Source organism: Rhincodon typus, chromosome 29, assembly GCF_021869965.1.
Source record: "Rhincodon typus isolate 14 chromosome 29, sRhiTyp1.1, whole genome shotgun sequence".
Taxonomy (NCBI): domain Eukaryota; kingdom Metazoa; phylum Chordata; class Chondrichthyes; order Orectolobiformes; family Rhincodontidae; genus Rhincodon; species Rhincodon typus.
Window position 1 is genome coordinate 34,148,698 of NC_063360.1, and position 18,584 is coordinate 34,167,281.

At 43.8% G+C, this 18,584-nt stretch overlaps 1 protein-coding gene across 1 annotated transcript in view; it reads left to right on the forward strand.

Annotated features, from left to right (window-relative positions):
- arhgef18b (rho/rac guanine nucleotide exchange factor (GEF) 18b) overlaps positions 1-15,586 on the forward strand; it is a 229,805-nt gene extending 214,219 nt beyond the window's left edge. Inside the window, exons 29-32 of the mRNA XM_048613939.1 lie at positions 938-1,408; positions 4,559-4,958; positions 7,452-7,577; positions 9,580-15,586. Coding sequence (XP_048469896.1) covers positions 938-1,408; positions 4,559-4,958; positions 7,452-7,577; positions 9,580-9,737 — 1,155 coding nt within the window. The 3' untranslated portion in view covers positions 9,738-15,586. The remainder of the gene's footprint in view (positions 1-937; positions 1,409-4,558; positions 4,959-7,451; positions 7,578-9,579) is intronic.
- Positions 15,587-18,584: the final 2,998 nt, after the last annotated feature.

Consider the following 18,584-nt stretch of genomic DNA (forward strand, 5'->3'; position numbering starts at 1 on the left):
AGATGCTGCCAGACCTGCTGAGCTTTTCCCGCAACTTCTGTTTTAGTTCCTGATTTAAAGCATCCTCAGTTCTTTCAGTTTTTAATTAATTAATGGCTTTGTTTCCCGTTATATCCCAGAATGTAAAGTGAGCTGCTGTCTCATGAGAGAGAGATGACTGGTAGTGGTTTAACCTGAGGATTACCACACCTCGGGCGAGGGGAGAGGTTGAGAAGGTGGGACCTTCATGGTGACATCAACCAGTATTGGAATTGAACATGAACTTTTAGGGTCACTCTGCATCACAAATGAGCTATCCAGCCAACTGAGCTAATCAACCCCCATCTCCCAGAATAACATTGTGTGGAAAATGATAACAGTTTACATCAAAAGAACAACAGATAAATAGGTGAGAACGATGTGTTAGATAAAATGGTTTTTCAAAAAATTTTCCCAAAGACCTTCCGTAATCTACCACAAAGTAGATTTATGACTAAAGTCAGAATATGTGGAGTCCATGGGCCAGTATATATAATGGACAATGAGCTGGCTACAAAATGAGCCAGAGAGCATAGGTTAAAGACAGTTACTTAGACTGGCAAAAGGTGTGCGATAATATTCCAGTTGCATCAGTACTGACACTGTTGTGGTTCACAATTCTTTCGCAATTTAGACACTGTTACTGGAGCTACAATTTCAAACTTTTCAACGATCAATTTGTGGATTAAAAGACTAACGAAATACAGGAAGACAGGCAGAAATGACATATAATTGGTAAATGAACTTCAATATGGAGGCACATGATGGTAGGCAGCAGAAGAAAGCTCCGTGTCCCTTGGAAGATGAGTCTCTGCACAGGATAGAAGAGCAGAAGGACTGAGTTCAGGGGTGGTGTAAGAAATGTGTGTATTTATTGCCTCTGGTTGTTCACATCCTATACCTTTTGTGTGTACTTCAGGTTCTGATTGCCCAATACGACAGCTACATTGAGATGCAGCGATGCACAGGCGCAAGTGGAGAACGAGACAGGCAGTCCCGCCTTCCAGCCTCGCGCGGGAGCCTACTCCTGGAGCAGGAGAAGCAGCGGAATGTCGAGAAACAGCGCGAGGAATGGGCTAATGTGCAGAAGCTGCAGAACCAGGTGCGGCAGGAACAGCAGAAATGGGAGCGGGATCGCGAGCGCCAGAAGCGTGAGCTCGATGCTCAGGAGGCTCGGCTCCAGGAACGTGAGAAATCCTTGCAGCAGCTGACGGAGCGGTTAGCCCACGACAAGGAAGAGTTGGAACGACAGCGGCAGGAATACCAACAGGACCTGGAACGTCTCCGAGAGTCCCAGCGAACGGTGGAAAAAGACAGGGAACGCCTGGAGCAACGACAGCGGAAGCAATTAAAACACAACACAGTCCTGTTTCCAACAGAACCTGGGCAGGTAATTCAGTGGGGTTTCTCTGGGATGGCAGCTTGATCAGATGCTGGCTGTGGGTCAGTGTGTGTGTGGGAGTCAGACGATCACAGCTACAATGTTCCATTGTAGACAGTTGAGCCAGAAATCTAGAACAGCAGGGTAGTGAGTGAGTGCAGCACTATCTGAGGTACCGTCTTCAGAAGAGATGTCAACCCAGGCCCCACTTTTGGACATGATTTCAAATGGCACTGTCTTGAAGAAAAACAAGGAATTTTTCCCCAGTATTTATTCTCAATAAATATGCTCAATATTTATTCTGCCATTGGTATCACTGAAAATGGATTTTCTGGTTATCATTGTGTTGATGTTTGTGGGAGTTCACTGTGTGAAAATTAGCTGCCGTGTTTCCTATATTGCAGCAGTGACTACATCACACAGTGCTTGGATACATGAAAGGTGCTATTAAACGCAAGCCTTGCTCCTCATGTCTTGAATCTCTGTTCTTCTCTGCTAAAGATGCTGATTCTTGCTGGGTCCCTGCTCGGATACTAGTAAGCTAATCAACAGCAGGAATCTCCCTGCATAGAAATTAACCTTGTTCTCAGGTCTCCTGAACCTGCTACCTTTGGTGTTGCAATTGTCATGTACCTTGGACTGTACACAACCTGAATAAAGAAATTAGACCTGCATTGTTATTTAGGACTGATTTCTTTTTTTAAAATGAAAAGCACTTGCTTCTGTAGTGTCTTTCAAAGTCAGAAAATGCTTCACAACTAGTGAAGCAGGTTTGAAGCGCAGCCACTGTTGTAATATAGGAAGTACAGCAGCCAACTCCCCAGAAGCAGTGGAGCATCTGTGGAGATAGAAAAAGGTTCAACATTGAGCCCCAGTATGATTCTTTAGAATTCTTCATTTAATAATTTTAAGACCAAGGGAGGGAGATTCTTGACTAATGAGGAACGAAATATCGTTAGCAGAGGTTTGGACTCGATGAGCTGTGATTTTGTTGAGTGGCGAACAGGAGAGGAGCTGAGATGACAAGGTGCAGGGCTGGATGAACACAGCAGGCCAAGCAGCATCATAGGAGCAGGAAGGCTGACGTTTCGGGCCTAGACCCTTCATCAGAAAAAAAGTTACCTAGTCTTAATTGATATTGTTTGTATTGTAGCTTTATTTTTGTGTAATTTTACTGGCTGAATATACTGACCAGTGAGATAGAGTTACATGGAGCAGAGTGCTAACTGACCAAGGCTCCTCTGATAGCACCTTTCAAACCCACAACCTTGACCATCAAAATGCCAAGGGGAGAAGATAGATGGGGAACACCATCACCTGCAAGTTCCCCTCCAAGCCACTCACTGTCCTGATTTAAATATATAACTGTTCCTTTAGTGTCACTGAAAACTGACACTCCTTTCTTCCCTGCAGGCCCTTTAACTCCCAAGGATGGCAACTATTCAAGAAGGCAGCTCACCACTGGCCTTCTCCAGAGCAATTAGGGATGGGGTGGCCTAGCTAGCATTGTCTATATCCCATGAGCAAGTAATAAATAAAACTATTGTCCCATTGTCTGATCTGCAGGGAGGTTCATTTGACCTGAGTTGGGAGGCAGTGTGACTGCTACAACTTATCCCACATTTCTCAAAGGTGGGGGGAATAAACACTTGCATTTATTTGGCACTTTTCATGACTGCCGGGTGTCCTAAAGAGTCCTACACAGAAGGAGGCATTGCTGAAGTGTTGTAATGTAGGATGCAAGGCAACCAATTTGTGCACAGGAAGCTCCCACAAACAGCAGTTTGTTTGACCACAATCTCTTTATGTTGTTTGAGGTATTATATGTCCACTAGAGCATACAGGTGTGAAGCCTCAATTTAACGCTTCACCTGAAAGTTGGTTCATCTGTTAGTGCAGTACTGAGGGAGTGCTACATCAGAATATCAGCTTTGTGCTCATATTCTGGATTGGTGCTCGAACCCAGAACCTTGTGACTTAGAGCTGGCAAAAGAGAGAAATAACTGGAATTGTTGCTGCAAAATGTCATTGGGTGACCTGCCAAATAGGCCTATATATACCGAATTGGAAAATGGGTTTGTTGTGGATAGAGGTAAAGGCCCACTAGGGGGCAGTAATGGCTCTTTAATAAGAAGAATGGAAAGGTTTGGTAATTCAGCATTACATGGTGTATCAATGTGGAATAGTTAATCAGTGTAAGGGTTAAAAATTGACTCTGGGGTTTAGCTGCTAACGAGTAATTAAAGAATGTTCATCCTTAACAAACGATGCTTTCACTGAAGTTGCACTTCAGTTTCACTTTGTGCATTTTATACACAGAGGCTGGCTGTTTCGTTTCCTTGCCTTTGTAAATATGAACGTTCATTTTTATATACTGTATCTCAAATCCCATTTGTAACTTACCTCAAAGGGCCGGAACCTCATTTGGAATAGTATGAGCAGTTTAGCTAAAGAAAAGTGTTCTGGGATTGGTAACAGTCCAGGGAAGATTCACTGATATCAGGTGTGGAGAAATTGTTTTAAGGAGAAGTGGAGTAGGTAGGGCCTGTACTCATTGGAGTTTCAAAGAATGAGAGGCAAGCTAATAGAAATATGGGATTCTTGAGGGGCTTGACAGGGTTGATGCAGCAATGTTGTTTCCCCTTGTGAGAGACCCCAGGACCAGAGGCTTGATCTCAGAATAAAGGGGTGCATATTTAAGACAAATGAGGAATTTCTGTGAAGGTAATGAATCTGTAGAATTTGTTTTACTGCAGAGGGCTGTCAAGGCTGGATTGTTAATTATATTCAAAGCTGAAGTTGACAGATTTTTTTAATCCTTAGAGTATTAAGGGTTACAGGGAAAAGGCAGGCAAGTGGGATGGAGGATTATCAGATCAGCCATGATCCCATTGAATGGCGCAGCAGATTCAATGGGCTGATGGCCTACCTCTGTCTTATGAACTTGAAAGGTGAGAGCGTCTTTGGAAGCAGAGCCACAGGTGAGTTTTCTGTTCGCCAGTTGTTCCTGCTGTGGGCCATTTTCTCAGTCAAAGCCCAGTTTCTCAATGAAGGCCATTGCACTGAGAAATGTGAGGTTTGTTGAGCCTTCAGATAAGCACAGTCCAAATAGATTACTGCTGATTGGCATGCCTTGGACTCATGCCATATGTCTGTTAGATCCCAGGCTTTCCTCCTGTTGATGGAGACCGAATGGAAGTGACCCCCATACTGTTGAATGAAGGAGGAATGGCCCAGCAAAGCCTGAAGTACCATGGCCAGCCGAGTGTGGTGGTGGCAGAACTCGGTGAGCGGTCTGCTGACACTCCACTTCAGAGGGAGAACAGCACTGCCTCGATGTTTGCGAGAACTGAGAATAGATCTTCCCTTATCCCAAAGACAGACGTACCCATCCACCTCCTGAGTGCCACCAATCAAATCCTGAAACAGACTGGAGTGCAGCAGAAAATTCCCACCAAACTTGCCACCTTGAAAGGAGGCAAGGAGAAGAGTGGGAAAGGAAAGGATCGACAGTCCTCCATTTCAGGCATGGCCTCTTTCTCAACTCCACATGGCACAGGTAAAACTCAATGTCTTCTTACCTATTTACCTGTAGGTGGTCCATATCCCTATAAACCTTTCCTATTCATATCCCTGTCCAAATGGTTTTTAAATGTTGTAATTGTACCTGCATCTACCACTTCCTCTGGCAGTTCATTCCATATATGCACCACCTTTTTGTGAAAAAGTTGCCCCTCAGGTTCCTTTTAAATCTTTTCCCCCTCACCTTGGGGACACGATGGCCTAGTGGTATTATTGCTGGACTGCTAATCTCGAGACCCGGATTATGTTCAAATGGGTTTGAATCCAGTAACGGCAGATGGTGGGATTTGAATTCAATGATAACAAAATTTTGAATTAAGAGTCTAATGAAGACCATGAATCCATTGTTGATTGTTGGAAAAAACCCATCTGGTTCATTTAATGTCCTTTAGGGAAGGAAACTGCAATCCTCACCTGGTCTGGCTATGTGTGACTCCAGACCCACAGCGATGTGGTCGACTCTGAACTGCCCTCTGGGCAATTAGGGATGGGCAATAAATGCTGCCAAGCCAGCAAGGACCCCACCTCATAAACGAATATTTTAAAAAAGAACTTAAACCTATGCTCTCCCTCTACCCTATCAATGCCCCTCATGATTTTATAAGCCTCTATAAGGTCACCCCTCCACCTCCTATGCCCCAGGGAAAAAGCCCCAGCCTCTCATGAGTCAAACCCTTTAGTCTGGCAGCATCTTTGTAAATCTTTCCTGTGCCCTTTCCAATTTAATAATAATCTTGCTATTCAAATTTGAGTTGGTATTTCGTTTACCAGTTTTAGTATCAAAGGGTGGACTCCTTGCTGGACTTCAGTTCAAGGCTGGCTTAGCTCCCAGCTACTTCACCAAGTGTCCGTATATTTACGTTGAGAGTGCTCTTTCCTCTCTTTTTATATACCAACGCATGTGCACTTTCAAGTGAAGAGCTGAAGAATGTTTACGGGTGACACATGGTCTATTGGAGTGAAACCACCAGTCTTTCCCACTTGAAGTCCAGCCCTCTGTTACCCTAACTATCATTGAAGCCACTCGTTCCCCTACCCTAATCCCCTCAAAATCCATCCCATTCCTAGGACAACAGTCTCCTCAAAACCAGTCAGTATGGGACAGGGTCCTAACTTTTCCCTGGATGACCATCTGGCTCGTGCTGCATGTTGCTCTGTATTACGCTTTTGAGATTCTGCCATCATTTGTGGTTTTGGAAAGGTGTAACTTTACTCCAGCTGGCAAACTGTTTCAAATATTTATACATTCTTTATATAATTTCAGTATTTCTGGTGTTCTAGCACTACCTTGTTTGTTCTGCACCACTTAATATTTTAGATAACTCAGTGAATGTCTCCTGCAGTTACTACCCTTACAGTCTGAACTGTAGTACCCAGTCAGAACCATAGCTCCCCTGTCTCCTAACCAAATAAATGCAGTCACTGTCTCTCACCCACTCCTGCCCCCAAATTAATGACGTCACCATCTCTGGAACCCCCACCCCCATAAAAGTCAACACCATCGAATTAGCAAAGTTGTTATCATTCCCCAAAACTGACCCATGTTTCCAACATCCACATGTCCCAATCCTGACACCATCTGCCCTGGTCCCACCTGAAAGATCCACTTAATGATGCCTCTCAAACCAATGACCCTTATAGAATACAGTACCACTGCCCCCACCATTGGCTCTGGCAAGAATCTCCTTCAGTCTCCCCCATCAGTTTTTTTTAACCTCAATTTTTTTTAAACCAGTTTTGATTTTGCACTGACCACACATTTGGCTCTTGACTTGCTTGTCATTTAGGTTCATTTAAGTCTTTCGTGGGGAACCTTGCCAGAAATCTAAAACAAGATCATAGGGAGTGTTATCACCTGCTTTAACCACAATATCCTCAGGGTGTCTAAGGTTTGTAAACCATAGTATAGAAATGAGGAGCAGGAGCCCTGGCTGAGCTTTATCCTCCCTATCCCAGAGCACTGCAGGAGATCACAGTGGCCCATTGTTGCCTCAACTGAGATCCAGAAACTTGGAAAAGTCCAGTGCATGGAACATCTCTTTCAAAAACAAAATGGGCTGTCCACTCCTGGCTGCCTGCCCAAGCCAACGCTGTTGCAGTGAGGGCAGCATTTTGTCGGGATCTGTTGAGTTGTTAATTAGCTCAATTAACCTTTTAATTATTTATTTAAATGTGTTTGGCAGCACTCCCCCCCCCCCCCCCCCCCCCCCACCACCACCCCCAAACTCTGCTGTGGAGGGAAGTCAGGGGTGGGGAGGTAGGTACCTGCCCTCTCCTACACTTGGTGAAAAACTGTGTGGCAGGGGCTTTTAAAGCACATCTCATTGTGACTTTGGATGGTCTGATTCAGTTCCACGATGAACCTGTCCCTTTATTCTTTTCATCTATTCCTTCCTTCTGCTCCCTGTTCCTTTTTTTTTCCTCCTCTTATCCCTTAATCCGTGAATTAAATAATTGCTCTCCTTTTTAGGGTCAGTCAGTGGAGACGTCCAGCAAAACAACCCACTGAAGTTCCTCACCAAGGATGATGGGACACTGAGAGGCAGGAGATCCTCAAGTCCGGTGATATCAAGCAGCCAAAGTTTCTCCCACCAAGGTGAAGCTCCACTTGTTCAGTCTGTCGGTACTCGGCCAGACAAATACTTATGTTAGAGAAGCCAGCCTTTTGAACTTTCCCAATCAATGTTGGTGTAATCCTAATATCATGTGCCTGCCCTGTTTCCAGATCTCTGATTCATTCAACTACTTAAGTAACCTATTGTTAGAAACACAGACAACTTCAGCGTTCACCACTTCTGTGGAAGTTCTGTACAGATTGCTGCTCGAACAAGGGGTTCAGTTTGGTGTTTATCCTTCACACAAATCATGTCCTAATCCAATGTAGCCAGTGATTCTGTTTTCTTTTATTCCTCTGTTTTAGACACATGGCAGTCCCCTTCTTAAATGCTGTCTTGATCTCTCCTTCATTTGTCAACTCGGTATGCCAAAAGTTTATATTAAAGATTTTGAACCCCTCTGTCCTAAATTTTCCATATTTAATGTTGTAATCCCTTGCCAAAGCTGCTGAATTACCTGTACAGCCCCAACTTCTCATAATTTTCAGTAGCCCCATTAAAATTACTTGGTAGTCTCCCCTACCTCCAGAACAGCCCTGCTTTTCCCACATCTTTCTTTGCATTTGTGCATCCTTGACCCAACTCCTCCTCTCATCTTACCCTCGACAACTGTCCCCCATTCTCATAACCAGCATTTTGTCTTGAATGTTTTGTGACATTCCTTCATGCCTTACTTTGACCCTGATATGAAGTTTGCATCAATATTTAGCACCTCTCACAGTCCATTGTGCTTTCCATGACTTGCTTTGAAATACAGTCTTTATGCTGCTGTTTGCTTATTGAGATTGCACAAGTAATGACATGCCTTAAGCCCTCCATCAGACAATGCATACTACATCCCCTAGCCGGTAACTAATCTCTGTTCTCTGCAGTTCCATCACCAAACCTTTAGGAAAGTTCTTCTTGTTTTGGTTAGGACTTTGAAAGTCTCAAAGTACCTCTTCAATCGTGTCTTTGGTCACCTTTTCTAAATCGTCTGCTTCCTGTTTAGTGTCATGATACTCTGTTTTGCACACCCACTGCAAAGTAGCTTGAAACAGGTACTTTATAAATGTGACTTGGTTTGATTTTAGTAGACTGTTAAAATGTTCGGAAACGGGAGTTCTGCTTGCCACTGTCTCAGCCATCACGACAGCCTTGCTTTAAGCCCGTTACTGTTACCAACTATGTGTAAAATGGTTGTCAAGTTTACTCTCGGGGCCTCCTCCATAGCCCAGAAATAGCTCATTGTGTGTGACTGTTTGAGACATTTTCAATGCATCAGTGATATGTATTCTTTTTAAAAGTGAAAATAATTTCCTCGGTCACTGGGGCTGTGTAAGTGCCATCGCTGGACTAACAAACCAGTATTTTATCAGAAGTACACTTTGTGCTTTCTCTTATTTTCTTTATCATGTTGCTCCTGAATCTCATGTCTCACATGGCCACTAGAGAGTTGAACTCACTAAGCTCCTTCCTAAAGTGGGTTGGTAGGACTCTGTATGTTGCTGCGGTGTTTTTGGGAAGTGATGGCCTCTGGCAGCCATTTTATATTTAGGATGAAAAAGAAATTTGTTTTAAAAATTCTTCATAACACATGGGCGCCACTGCCATGGGTGACAATTATTGCCTATTCCTAATTCTCCTTGAACTGAGCGACGTACTGCTCAGTTTTAGAGAGCAGTCAGGTGTCAACCAAACTGTTGTGGCCTCAAGTCACATGTAAGTCAGACCAGGTAAGCTTATAGATTTCTTCCCTAAAGGATATTAGTTAACCAAATGGGTTTTTTGATACTTGTCATAAGCACCGCCACTGACTAGCTTTTTAAATTCCAGATTTATTCATGGAGTTTAAATAGCATGGTGCTTTGGTGGGCCTAGGGACCTGGATTACTAGTTCAGCGACACTCCCAGTGTACTGCCATCTCCCTGTCGGTGAAGGGTTGTGGGAAACACTACAAGTAGTTTACTTGATTTAACCAAAGCTTGCTTTTCCTGTCCTAGAATCCTCGGTCCCTGTGGATGTTCAGCGCGAGCCACAGCAAGTGTTAAGCACGTCAACAACAAGCGGAAATGCACAGCCCCAGAGTGCGCCAGTGACTCAACAGCCAACACCACAGAGAGTGCAGGATGAATCTGGCACTGAAATCATTTTCTTCTGAACTGGACTGACAGCCGAAGAAGATCCAGTGCAGTCATTGGCAGACACGGGAAGCCCAGAAACTCTCACAGTAACGAATAGGGGGAGAGAGGGAGCTGCTTGGCACTGATGATGGAAATGGAAACAGTTTGAAACATTGCCAGTAATCTCCCAGACAAGTGTACTTGAATTGCGCTCGAAACTGAGAGGGGCCCAATGTTAGGACCGGAACCTGACTGTCTGGCACATCATTACCAGCAACAACTTGTCTTTATCTCTACTATTTCTGGGAGGGAGGGTCTTTCTTTTAGAAACCATCATGACTGTTGCACATGTCTCTTGACCTGTTATCAGGAGATTTAGTCTGGATGTTACTGCCACTCATGTTTGAAAGTGTGCGCAGTAATTAAGGGTGTTTTTGCCAGTGCGAGTCACAATTGGACACTGGATCTGCGAGATGTGGCAGAATGGGGGTTGCTATGGACTGTCCACACTTCCCTTCCCTCTCCCCTCCCCCTTGCTGAATTTGCAAACACAATACATACAACTTTTCTAACAGTAGGGACTGCTGAATAGAAACCCCTTTCCATGTGTCAGAAATTGGGAATGTCTTTAGGGCAGTAATTTTTTTTTAATGATTCCATGACTTTTTAAAAAATGTGTTTTTAATTCATCCGATGGGGGTGGGGGGTGGTGCGGGGGCGCATGTTATACTGCAATGATATGCAATGCCAGGGCATGTGCATCCCAGCTGGAGGACAATACATCGAATTAGCACGGGGGATATCTCCTGATTATTTGATGGCTGATTAAGGTGCTGAGGGAGTTGAGGCAGAAGACAGTGAGAAGTTTGGATTTGGGTAAAAAAGAACTTCACTGGGTATTCCAAAATATTATCGGAGTTCTGTTAAAATCACTGATCTTTTCTGTAATGATTCACTTGCTCTGTTGGTTAATGGTATTTGGGGGGGACCAATTATGTTGAGCAATTATTTTGTAATCTGACCTTTTGTAGCCATAAGAAATCTACTGCTAAAGCGAGACAGTGGGATTCTTGAAATTGGCCAAGCTTTTGCCATGGATCAAAGAGAATATCGTGGAGATTTATTTGGTGGTTTTATTCCTGTGTAGGGAGTGGATAGGTTGACTCTATTCTAGATCACGATTGTATAGACTGATTTAGGTGGAGTATATTTTAAATTCTTATTTCATTATGTTGGAGCTTTGTCAAACTAACCAATGACATCCAAACCCCAGAAATGATTTTTTTCTTTCCTTTTATTTTTGTTTGGATTTCTCTCGTTTGCTTTTTGAGGTTGCAGTACTCACCTGAGTCACTCGGGCTTTTGTGATAGAGAACTGAAGCTGTGACAGAAACAGCAGGTCCTGTTCACACCTTGGGTGTGAAGGTTTTGACATGAGATAATGACTAAGCATATCAGTAACAGGAAATGCTTTTGCCTTTTATTGCCAGCGTTGGAAGCCAAAAGTTTTATGAAGCATCTGTGCATGGGCACATGAGGTGGTCTCCATGGTGGCTCTCCAGGTCAGGCCCTGAATAAGTCATCAACTGTTGACCATTGTCTACTGGGATAGTGAGACTTGTAAAGCGTGTAGTGACTGTTCTTGAATTTCTGAGTTTGCAACCTCTTACTAGCCAAAATTATCCTTTGACCCAAAACACGGAGTCTGTCTGTCTGTCTGTGACTGGCATAACAGGAAAGAAGCCAAGAAACCAAGAAGCAAAGTGAAAATAATCAGAGGTCATGCAGAAATCAAAAGCCAGGAGCATAGATAGAACAAGCAATGGCTCAGTGCTGCTTCAGGTACCCATACCAATCCAAGCCTCTTGTTCGGTCTTCATGTGTAGTGTTGTTATGTGAGAATAGCATAGTTAAACATATTTGGGTAAAGATCATTTGGCCCATTAAATGTTATCTTTCAGGACTGTGTGCATTCTGGGCTGTCTGTGTAGTTTACATATGCCTTTTGTTCAGTGTTGTTTGTCTTTCCTGTCCTGAAACTCTTGTCTCTTCCTGTGGTTAAGGTCCCACCAGCTACCCATCTAGCATCTCAGTAAAGCAGCCATTCTCTTTGTGAGAGTGGCAGGAGACTCTCCTACTGTGGATCCTGTCTTCAGTCCTTGTACTGTCCAACAGAGATCATCGGAGGTGCAAAGCTTTCTTTAATCCTTTTTAAAGTTAGGGAAACACCAAGGCTCATTGTAATGTTCTCCCTTCCCAACTGGCTCAGTCTCCGTACAAACTTAACAATTACATCTCACTTTCACTGAGCAGTCTAACTTACATAATAGGTCCTCTGTACCATCTCCTGAATAGATTGCTGCTAAAAAAGGGTTTTGTTTAATGCTGTCAAATGCCAATGAATGCAAATTAAAGGGCACAAACCAAATTTAATGATGTTAACTTCTTGTTTGTGCATGTATTTTTACAGATATATCTTGTACAAATGTACATCTCCTTTCAATACGTCTACAAGCAGCCTGTTAATTTTCACTCCAAAATATGGGGAATGTATTAGCTGCAGTGTGCCTTACTAGTTTATTCCTATTAGGTTTAAGGGACTTGCTTTTGTTGGTTGCATTGATATGAACCAGTAAAGGGCTATTGAAGTCAGCAGGCCAAGCCTGGGCTATTCCGAGGTTGTTTCCTCTGAGAAAATGCAAAAGGAAGTATTGAGTATTCCTCCAATCAGTGCTGAATTGTTGATTTTAAGGTTTACAGGTGTTATGTGAGGAAATAGCCTCCAATTCCACATATTTAATACAACAAACCAAACAGGTCTGCATTGTCTCTGAAGAGTCTGGGTTGTGATGTAGATGCTATCAGGACAGGTTCAAACAAACAGGCTGTGGAGGGCAGAGAAAACCGTTGAACTGGAGCTTCTGTGTGGATGACATAAGCTTGTGCAGAACGTATGTGTGAAGTGTTCGTACTGAGAGTGGGAAAGCACCTTTCAGCTTCCGCTAGGAGGAATGTGAAGATATTGAACTTTGCTGGCACAGTGGGCCTGAGGGAGGGACGGGATCCAATGGTTAGATTTAATTTGACTTCTCTTTCCCTGCAACCCCACTCCCAGGTGTCATCTCCTCTCTTTCCCACCCCACTCTCCATCTTAAAGCTCACCTAGCACAGTCAGGTCAATGAGTTAAAGCTTTTAGTTTGGGCAGAGTTTGAGTCTGCATAACCACTTATTCTCAAAATAGAGTTTTTCCCAACCCTAGTCTGATTCCAGAAAGTTATTTTAGGCAGGTAAAAACACTTTTCAAAATATTGAGAAGAGAGTTAACCACTAGAAATATCTTAAACTTTTCACTTTTGAGTGGGTTCTTCCAATTTGCACTGGAGCATGGTTTCTTATTCCAATTTGTTTATAGCTGGTTATTCTGTCCGAAATGTGTAGTAGTTAAATTTTTTTAAGGTCACAGAGCACTTTAATGCACTCTAAATTGTTACTGTACTTTGTATCTGAGGATTAAGAAGTGGAAATCATGAAAAAGGCCAAGGAACGCAACCTCAAACATTCCACCAATGGATGCAGTCATGTGACTATGGTCTGATCACATGATATCTTGGCCATGTGATGGGTTTCTTAGAGGTAACACACCTCTGTATTAATGGACCTATGCAATATTCAGTCATTTCCTGCAAGGCTGTGGGCTCAGCCCTGTTTATTATTTCATGTCTTGTCACTAGGGACTCAAGTCTCCATTCTAACACACACAAAAATCAGTGCCAATTGAACCTTGCTAGAGATTTAGAGATTACTTCTCTCAGATGTTGAGGGAAAAGATGTGTTAGGTTGGTTGAGAGGGACAGTGGTGGAGTGGATAGTGTTCAAGGACATTTAATATTGATGGAGTTACCAGTCACTGATGTTCTGGTTCCCCATGGGCTCCAAGGATGCCATTCCTTTGGCACTCTGGCACCTGGTGTGTTGAGGCTCTGAGCTAGGGGGTCTCCTTATTGCAAGTTTAAATCCTGTAGGGTGAGTATGTAGGGGCAGGGAGTGAGATTGTTGATTGAGTTTCAATGAAATTCTGTTCATTGTGAAATCCTTTTGAGCACCTTATTGCTACATGCCAGGAGATCTTGGTGTTAATGGAATTGGCTTTTGTTTTAGAATCACACTTAGGATTTTACTAATTTCTAGAAGCAGTGGTTAAGCTGGAAGACTGGTTACTGATGGGGAAAGCACAGTTTCCAGTCGACTCCCTCCAACGATTACTTTGTCAGTACCTCGTTTTCCAGAGAGAGGCTCAAATAAGAATATTACACAATGCTAATGAATTCAAGCATGGCTTTCCTTGTAATTTTTCTCTCTCTTTAAAAGAAATGGTGTAAATTTGCCAAAGGATAAATTGATTTGTTTTTATCTCTCTCTCGGCTGCACACCTTTAAAATCAAAATCTGCTCTTGTGGCAGAAGATTCAACCCTTTAGAGCTGCCAGCAAAAATTCAACTCTCTCGACCCTCAGGCACAGGTCCTCGTACTCCGAGCCACCCAGATAAGATTCTTTGCCCGTATCTGTTCTGTTCTGGTCTGTGCTGTCCTCAGTCTGGTCAGCCCCCAACGTACAAGTTGCATTAGTGGTCACTAGCTATGCTGGGGTGAAGTGGGGTGTAGTGGAATCTAGAGCTGTCACCCCTCACCGCTGGGTGACTTCCAATGAAAACCAGAGGCAGCTTGAGGTCATACCCAGCCAACCTTTGCTCTTGAGTCTCCCCTCGGGTGTTGTACAAGAATGATGCCTGATTACCGTGGAGTTGCATCTTAATAGGAGCCAAGGCAGGCAGATTGGATAAAACACCACCTTTTATACGTAGATGGCAGAATGGAATCTGGGGTATCTCCAAGAGGGCTATGCAGAGAGCATGAGACACTTTGATATCCCTGCAGTACTTCAAATAATGAGAAATATTACCAGCCTTCCAAGTGAACCAATTAGCAATCCAGCAAACTGACAAGTAACCTGTCATTGCATCAGCCCATCTCCACTACATTCAGTATTAATGCTAAATCTGATGATGGCAAAGCAGCTGTGTTACTGCAGTTAAGGCAGTGTGACCTTAAGGTCTCTGTGCTTCCTGATCACCATGTGCAGGCTAGGCATGTTACTGTTGTCTCTTGTGTTTCTGGGGTTTAGTGGGGGTATGTGGAGAAAGGGCTTCCCCCTGCTGATCACCGACAAGAAACGCCTGCTGTGCTATTGAGCAAGGCCATTCAGCAAATGACCATCCTGTTGGAGCTGCCTTGTCTGCTTGGGAGAGAAGTGACTGGGGTTTAGGTGGGTATCCAGCTGTGACCACACATTGGTGTCTCCAGAAAATGTTGAGAGAAAATTGGCAGAGTGCACAAGCTGTCTTCCTAATGTGCACAATGTCCCTCCTAATCCTGTGTAACCACCCCTACAACCACAGCTAATACAGTAAAGACTCAGGTCCTGGACTGTTGTTTATAGTGTAAAATCATCAGATTCTGTTTAGACTACAACATTTAGTGAAAAGGGTTTGGGGGTGGGTGGGGTTGAAGTATTATTGATTTTGATTGATCATGTTAGGCTGTATACATTGTACATAGTTTCAGATCTGTCCTGTCACTGACTGCCAGTAACTGTGTTGACAGGACCTTGTAGTTAATTTTGTTACATGTTGTAAAATTTAAATGGGAAAAGAAACTGTTGATATTCTGTCTGAATTGTGCACCTCCAATGTCTTTAAAGAATTGTAAACAAGATTGTAGCACATCGAACAATTTGTTTTTATGATGGATCATTATTCTTGGCAATATAAAGAGCTGCCTAGAACGGACCTGATACCAGCAATAAAGAAAAATCCTTGTTTATATTCACTGCTGGCTGTGTGTAATCGTTGTGATTGGGTTAGAGCTAATAGTGTCTGCTCATGGCTGCTTTATACGTAGAAACCTTTTAGGAACGTCAGAAATAGGACCAGGTTAAGGCCACTCAATCCTTCAATTCTGATTCGTCGTTCAGTAAGGTCATGGATGAACTTTGATCTGGACTCCTTTCCTCTTTTGGTGTTTGAGTGTTCAAAGGTAATTCACTCAGCCTTGAATATGCTTAGCATATGCACCCACAGGTCCCATGTTCAGAATTCCCAAATTCCCAGCCCTAAGTGAAGAAATTTCTCTTTATCTTAGTCCCCGTATGGCTGCTTCCTCGAGCAGTTGACTGCTTGCTGCCTATGATCTCTCTCTTCCCCCAGTCCTGCTCTCTAACCAGGTAGGGTGTGAGCTACATTTTAGCATCTCCTTCTGTTTTTGTTTCAGATCTTCAGCATCTGCAGTTCTGATTATATCAAACTGAAATAGCTGTATGGGGGGGCGGGATTAAAAATTAGGATTTAGCAGCCAGGCGATTGCAGAAAGATGCTGCAGGATTTTGATGGAGGGTATAATGAGATAATCAGCAGATCAAGCAGCAAAACCATGCGCAAAGCTGACCGCTTGGCCCCCAGTCCTGTCTAACATTCCAGCTACCAGGCACTTGAAAGCAAAACTATTGAAAGAACTTGAATGCAGTAATGCCAATGGTTAGTCCATGAAAACCTTCAGAACTTGCTGAATATGCAGTGGAAATCCTACAAATCTTTCCGGGCCACTGAGAGTGATGTAGCCCTTGCCAAAATGGACAAGGATTACTGCCTCCAGCCTGACACCAATGCCAATAAAGATCTGGTGAGGGATTGGGCTCCAAGGTTCTGCCTCCTCTTGAAGCAGGTCAGCATTTTTTTTATTGCAGAAGTATTTTTTTGAGCATCTTCATGTACAATCACAAGTGCTAAAGAGGTCCTGTACAGAATTTGCATATCAAATAAAAACAAAGATTGGTACTTGACATTCCCTGCAGGTGCAAATACCAAAGACACTTCCTACTCATGCAGGACCCTATTTACATTGATAAAAAGACAGTCTGACAACTGAATGGACCTTCGTTGTACTGTGACAGGAAGACTTCAGACAGTGGTCTTTCCCCACTGTGCCTTGACAGTAGCTGCCCCAAGCTTTAGTGCGTCCCTTAGCACATAGTCCTGGACCTTGGAATGTGCCAGTCGAGGTCAAACCTGCACTGGAAGACCAACAAACTTTGGGCAGACCCAAGAGTGTCTTTCACCGAGTTGATGGTCCTCCAGCTGCCGTAGATGTTTGTCTTGGTATGTGTCCCGGGAACAGATGGTATAGCACAGAGATCCATGTCAAGGAGGTCCTTGGGATGAGTCTCAAAACAAACTACTGCATCTGTCTCCATGCCTTTTGCAAAGGCACATTCCAGAAGGAGATGTGTGACAGTCTCTTCAACAGCTCAGCTATTTCGAGGGCAATGTGGTGATGCACAGAGATTGGGTACGCATGAAGATTCTCAGGCAATGCCCTTGTCACCATCAGTCAGGTGATGTCTTGGTGCTTGTCGGAAAGTTCGGGTGATGGGGCATTCTGTCAAATGACTTTGACAGTCTGCTCGGGGAAACACCCACCAGGATCCACCCTCTCTTTTTGCCGCAGGGTCTTGAGGACACTACGTGCTGACCACTTCCTGATGGTCTTGTGGTCAAAGATAGTTTCTTTTATAAATCTCTCAATGAGGGACAGTTGGTACGGAATGATCCAACTACTTTGGAGGGTTCCACGGCAACAAGGCAAGTTTCATCCTTCACAACTGTGCAAAGTGACACTTGGTGTTTGTGTACCGAGGGTGTACGTACAGCTTGATGCAGTTGCACACAAAGGTGGCCATCAGGATGAGGCCAGGTTCTGAGGAAGGGACACAGGACCCCAAACGTTAACTCTGTTTTTTTCCTTCACAGATGCTGCCAGACCTGCTGAGCTTTTCCAGCAACTTCTGTTTTGTTTCCAGGATGAGCCTTCCATCCCAATGCTTGGTCTGAGCCGAAGGATCGAGAAAAGAATTGGTGTGTTCTACACTCTCTCCACAAATGCCATATGTAAGAAAAACTTGACAAGCTGACCAGCCATGTATGAAATGCTGCTGTGTCCTCACATGGATCATGAGACTTAAATTGGGTCAATCCTGTGGTGAAGGCTGGTAAACCAAGACAGTGTAATTATAGTGCTGGCTGGCACAGTTAATGGCTCCTGTTGGGCTCATACTGATTTAGAAACTAACAGACAGGAGTCTGCTCAGGTTGAGTTCACTGAAAAAGAAGGAAACATGATAATGTTTTCATCTGGGTACCTGGTTGGGAATTTCTGTGCCTAATTACGGAATCTCTCATCCCAAAGAATATCTTAATCTATTTGTTTTTTTTTTAGAATAAGGTATCATTCACGGGGTGTAAGTGTTGTCGACAGGACCAGCATTTGTTACCCAACACCAGTTGCCTGAGAGCTGGTGCTTGACTGCCCAAATTGAATTGCTGCGGTCCCTTTGGTGTAGGTGCACTCTCAATAGCGTTAGGGAGATGCTTCCAGGAGCTTGACTCAAAGACAGTGAAGGTGATATATTTCCAAGTCTGGATGGTAAGTGGCTTGGAGGGGAATTTGTAGGTGATGGAACCCCCATGTACCTACTGCTCCTGTCCTTCTAGATGGTAGTGTTGATGGGTTTGGAAAGTGCTGTCTGAGGAGCCTTGGTGAATTTTTGTGCAGTGGATCTTGTAGGTGCTGCACACTGCTTCTGCTGAGTGCTGGTGGTGCGGGGGGGAGTGAATGCTGATGGATGTGGCGCCAATCAAGCAGGCTTCTTTAGTGTCAAGCTTCTTGTGTTGTTGGGGCTGCACCCATCCAGGCAAGTGGGGAGTATTCCATCACACTCCTGCCTTGTGCCTTGTTGTGATGGACAGGCTTTGAGGAGTCAGGAGGTGAATCA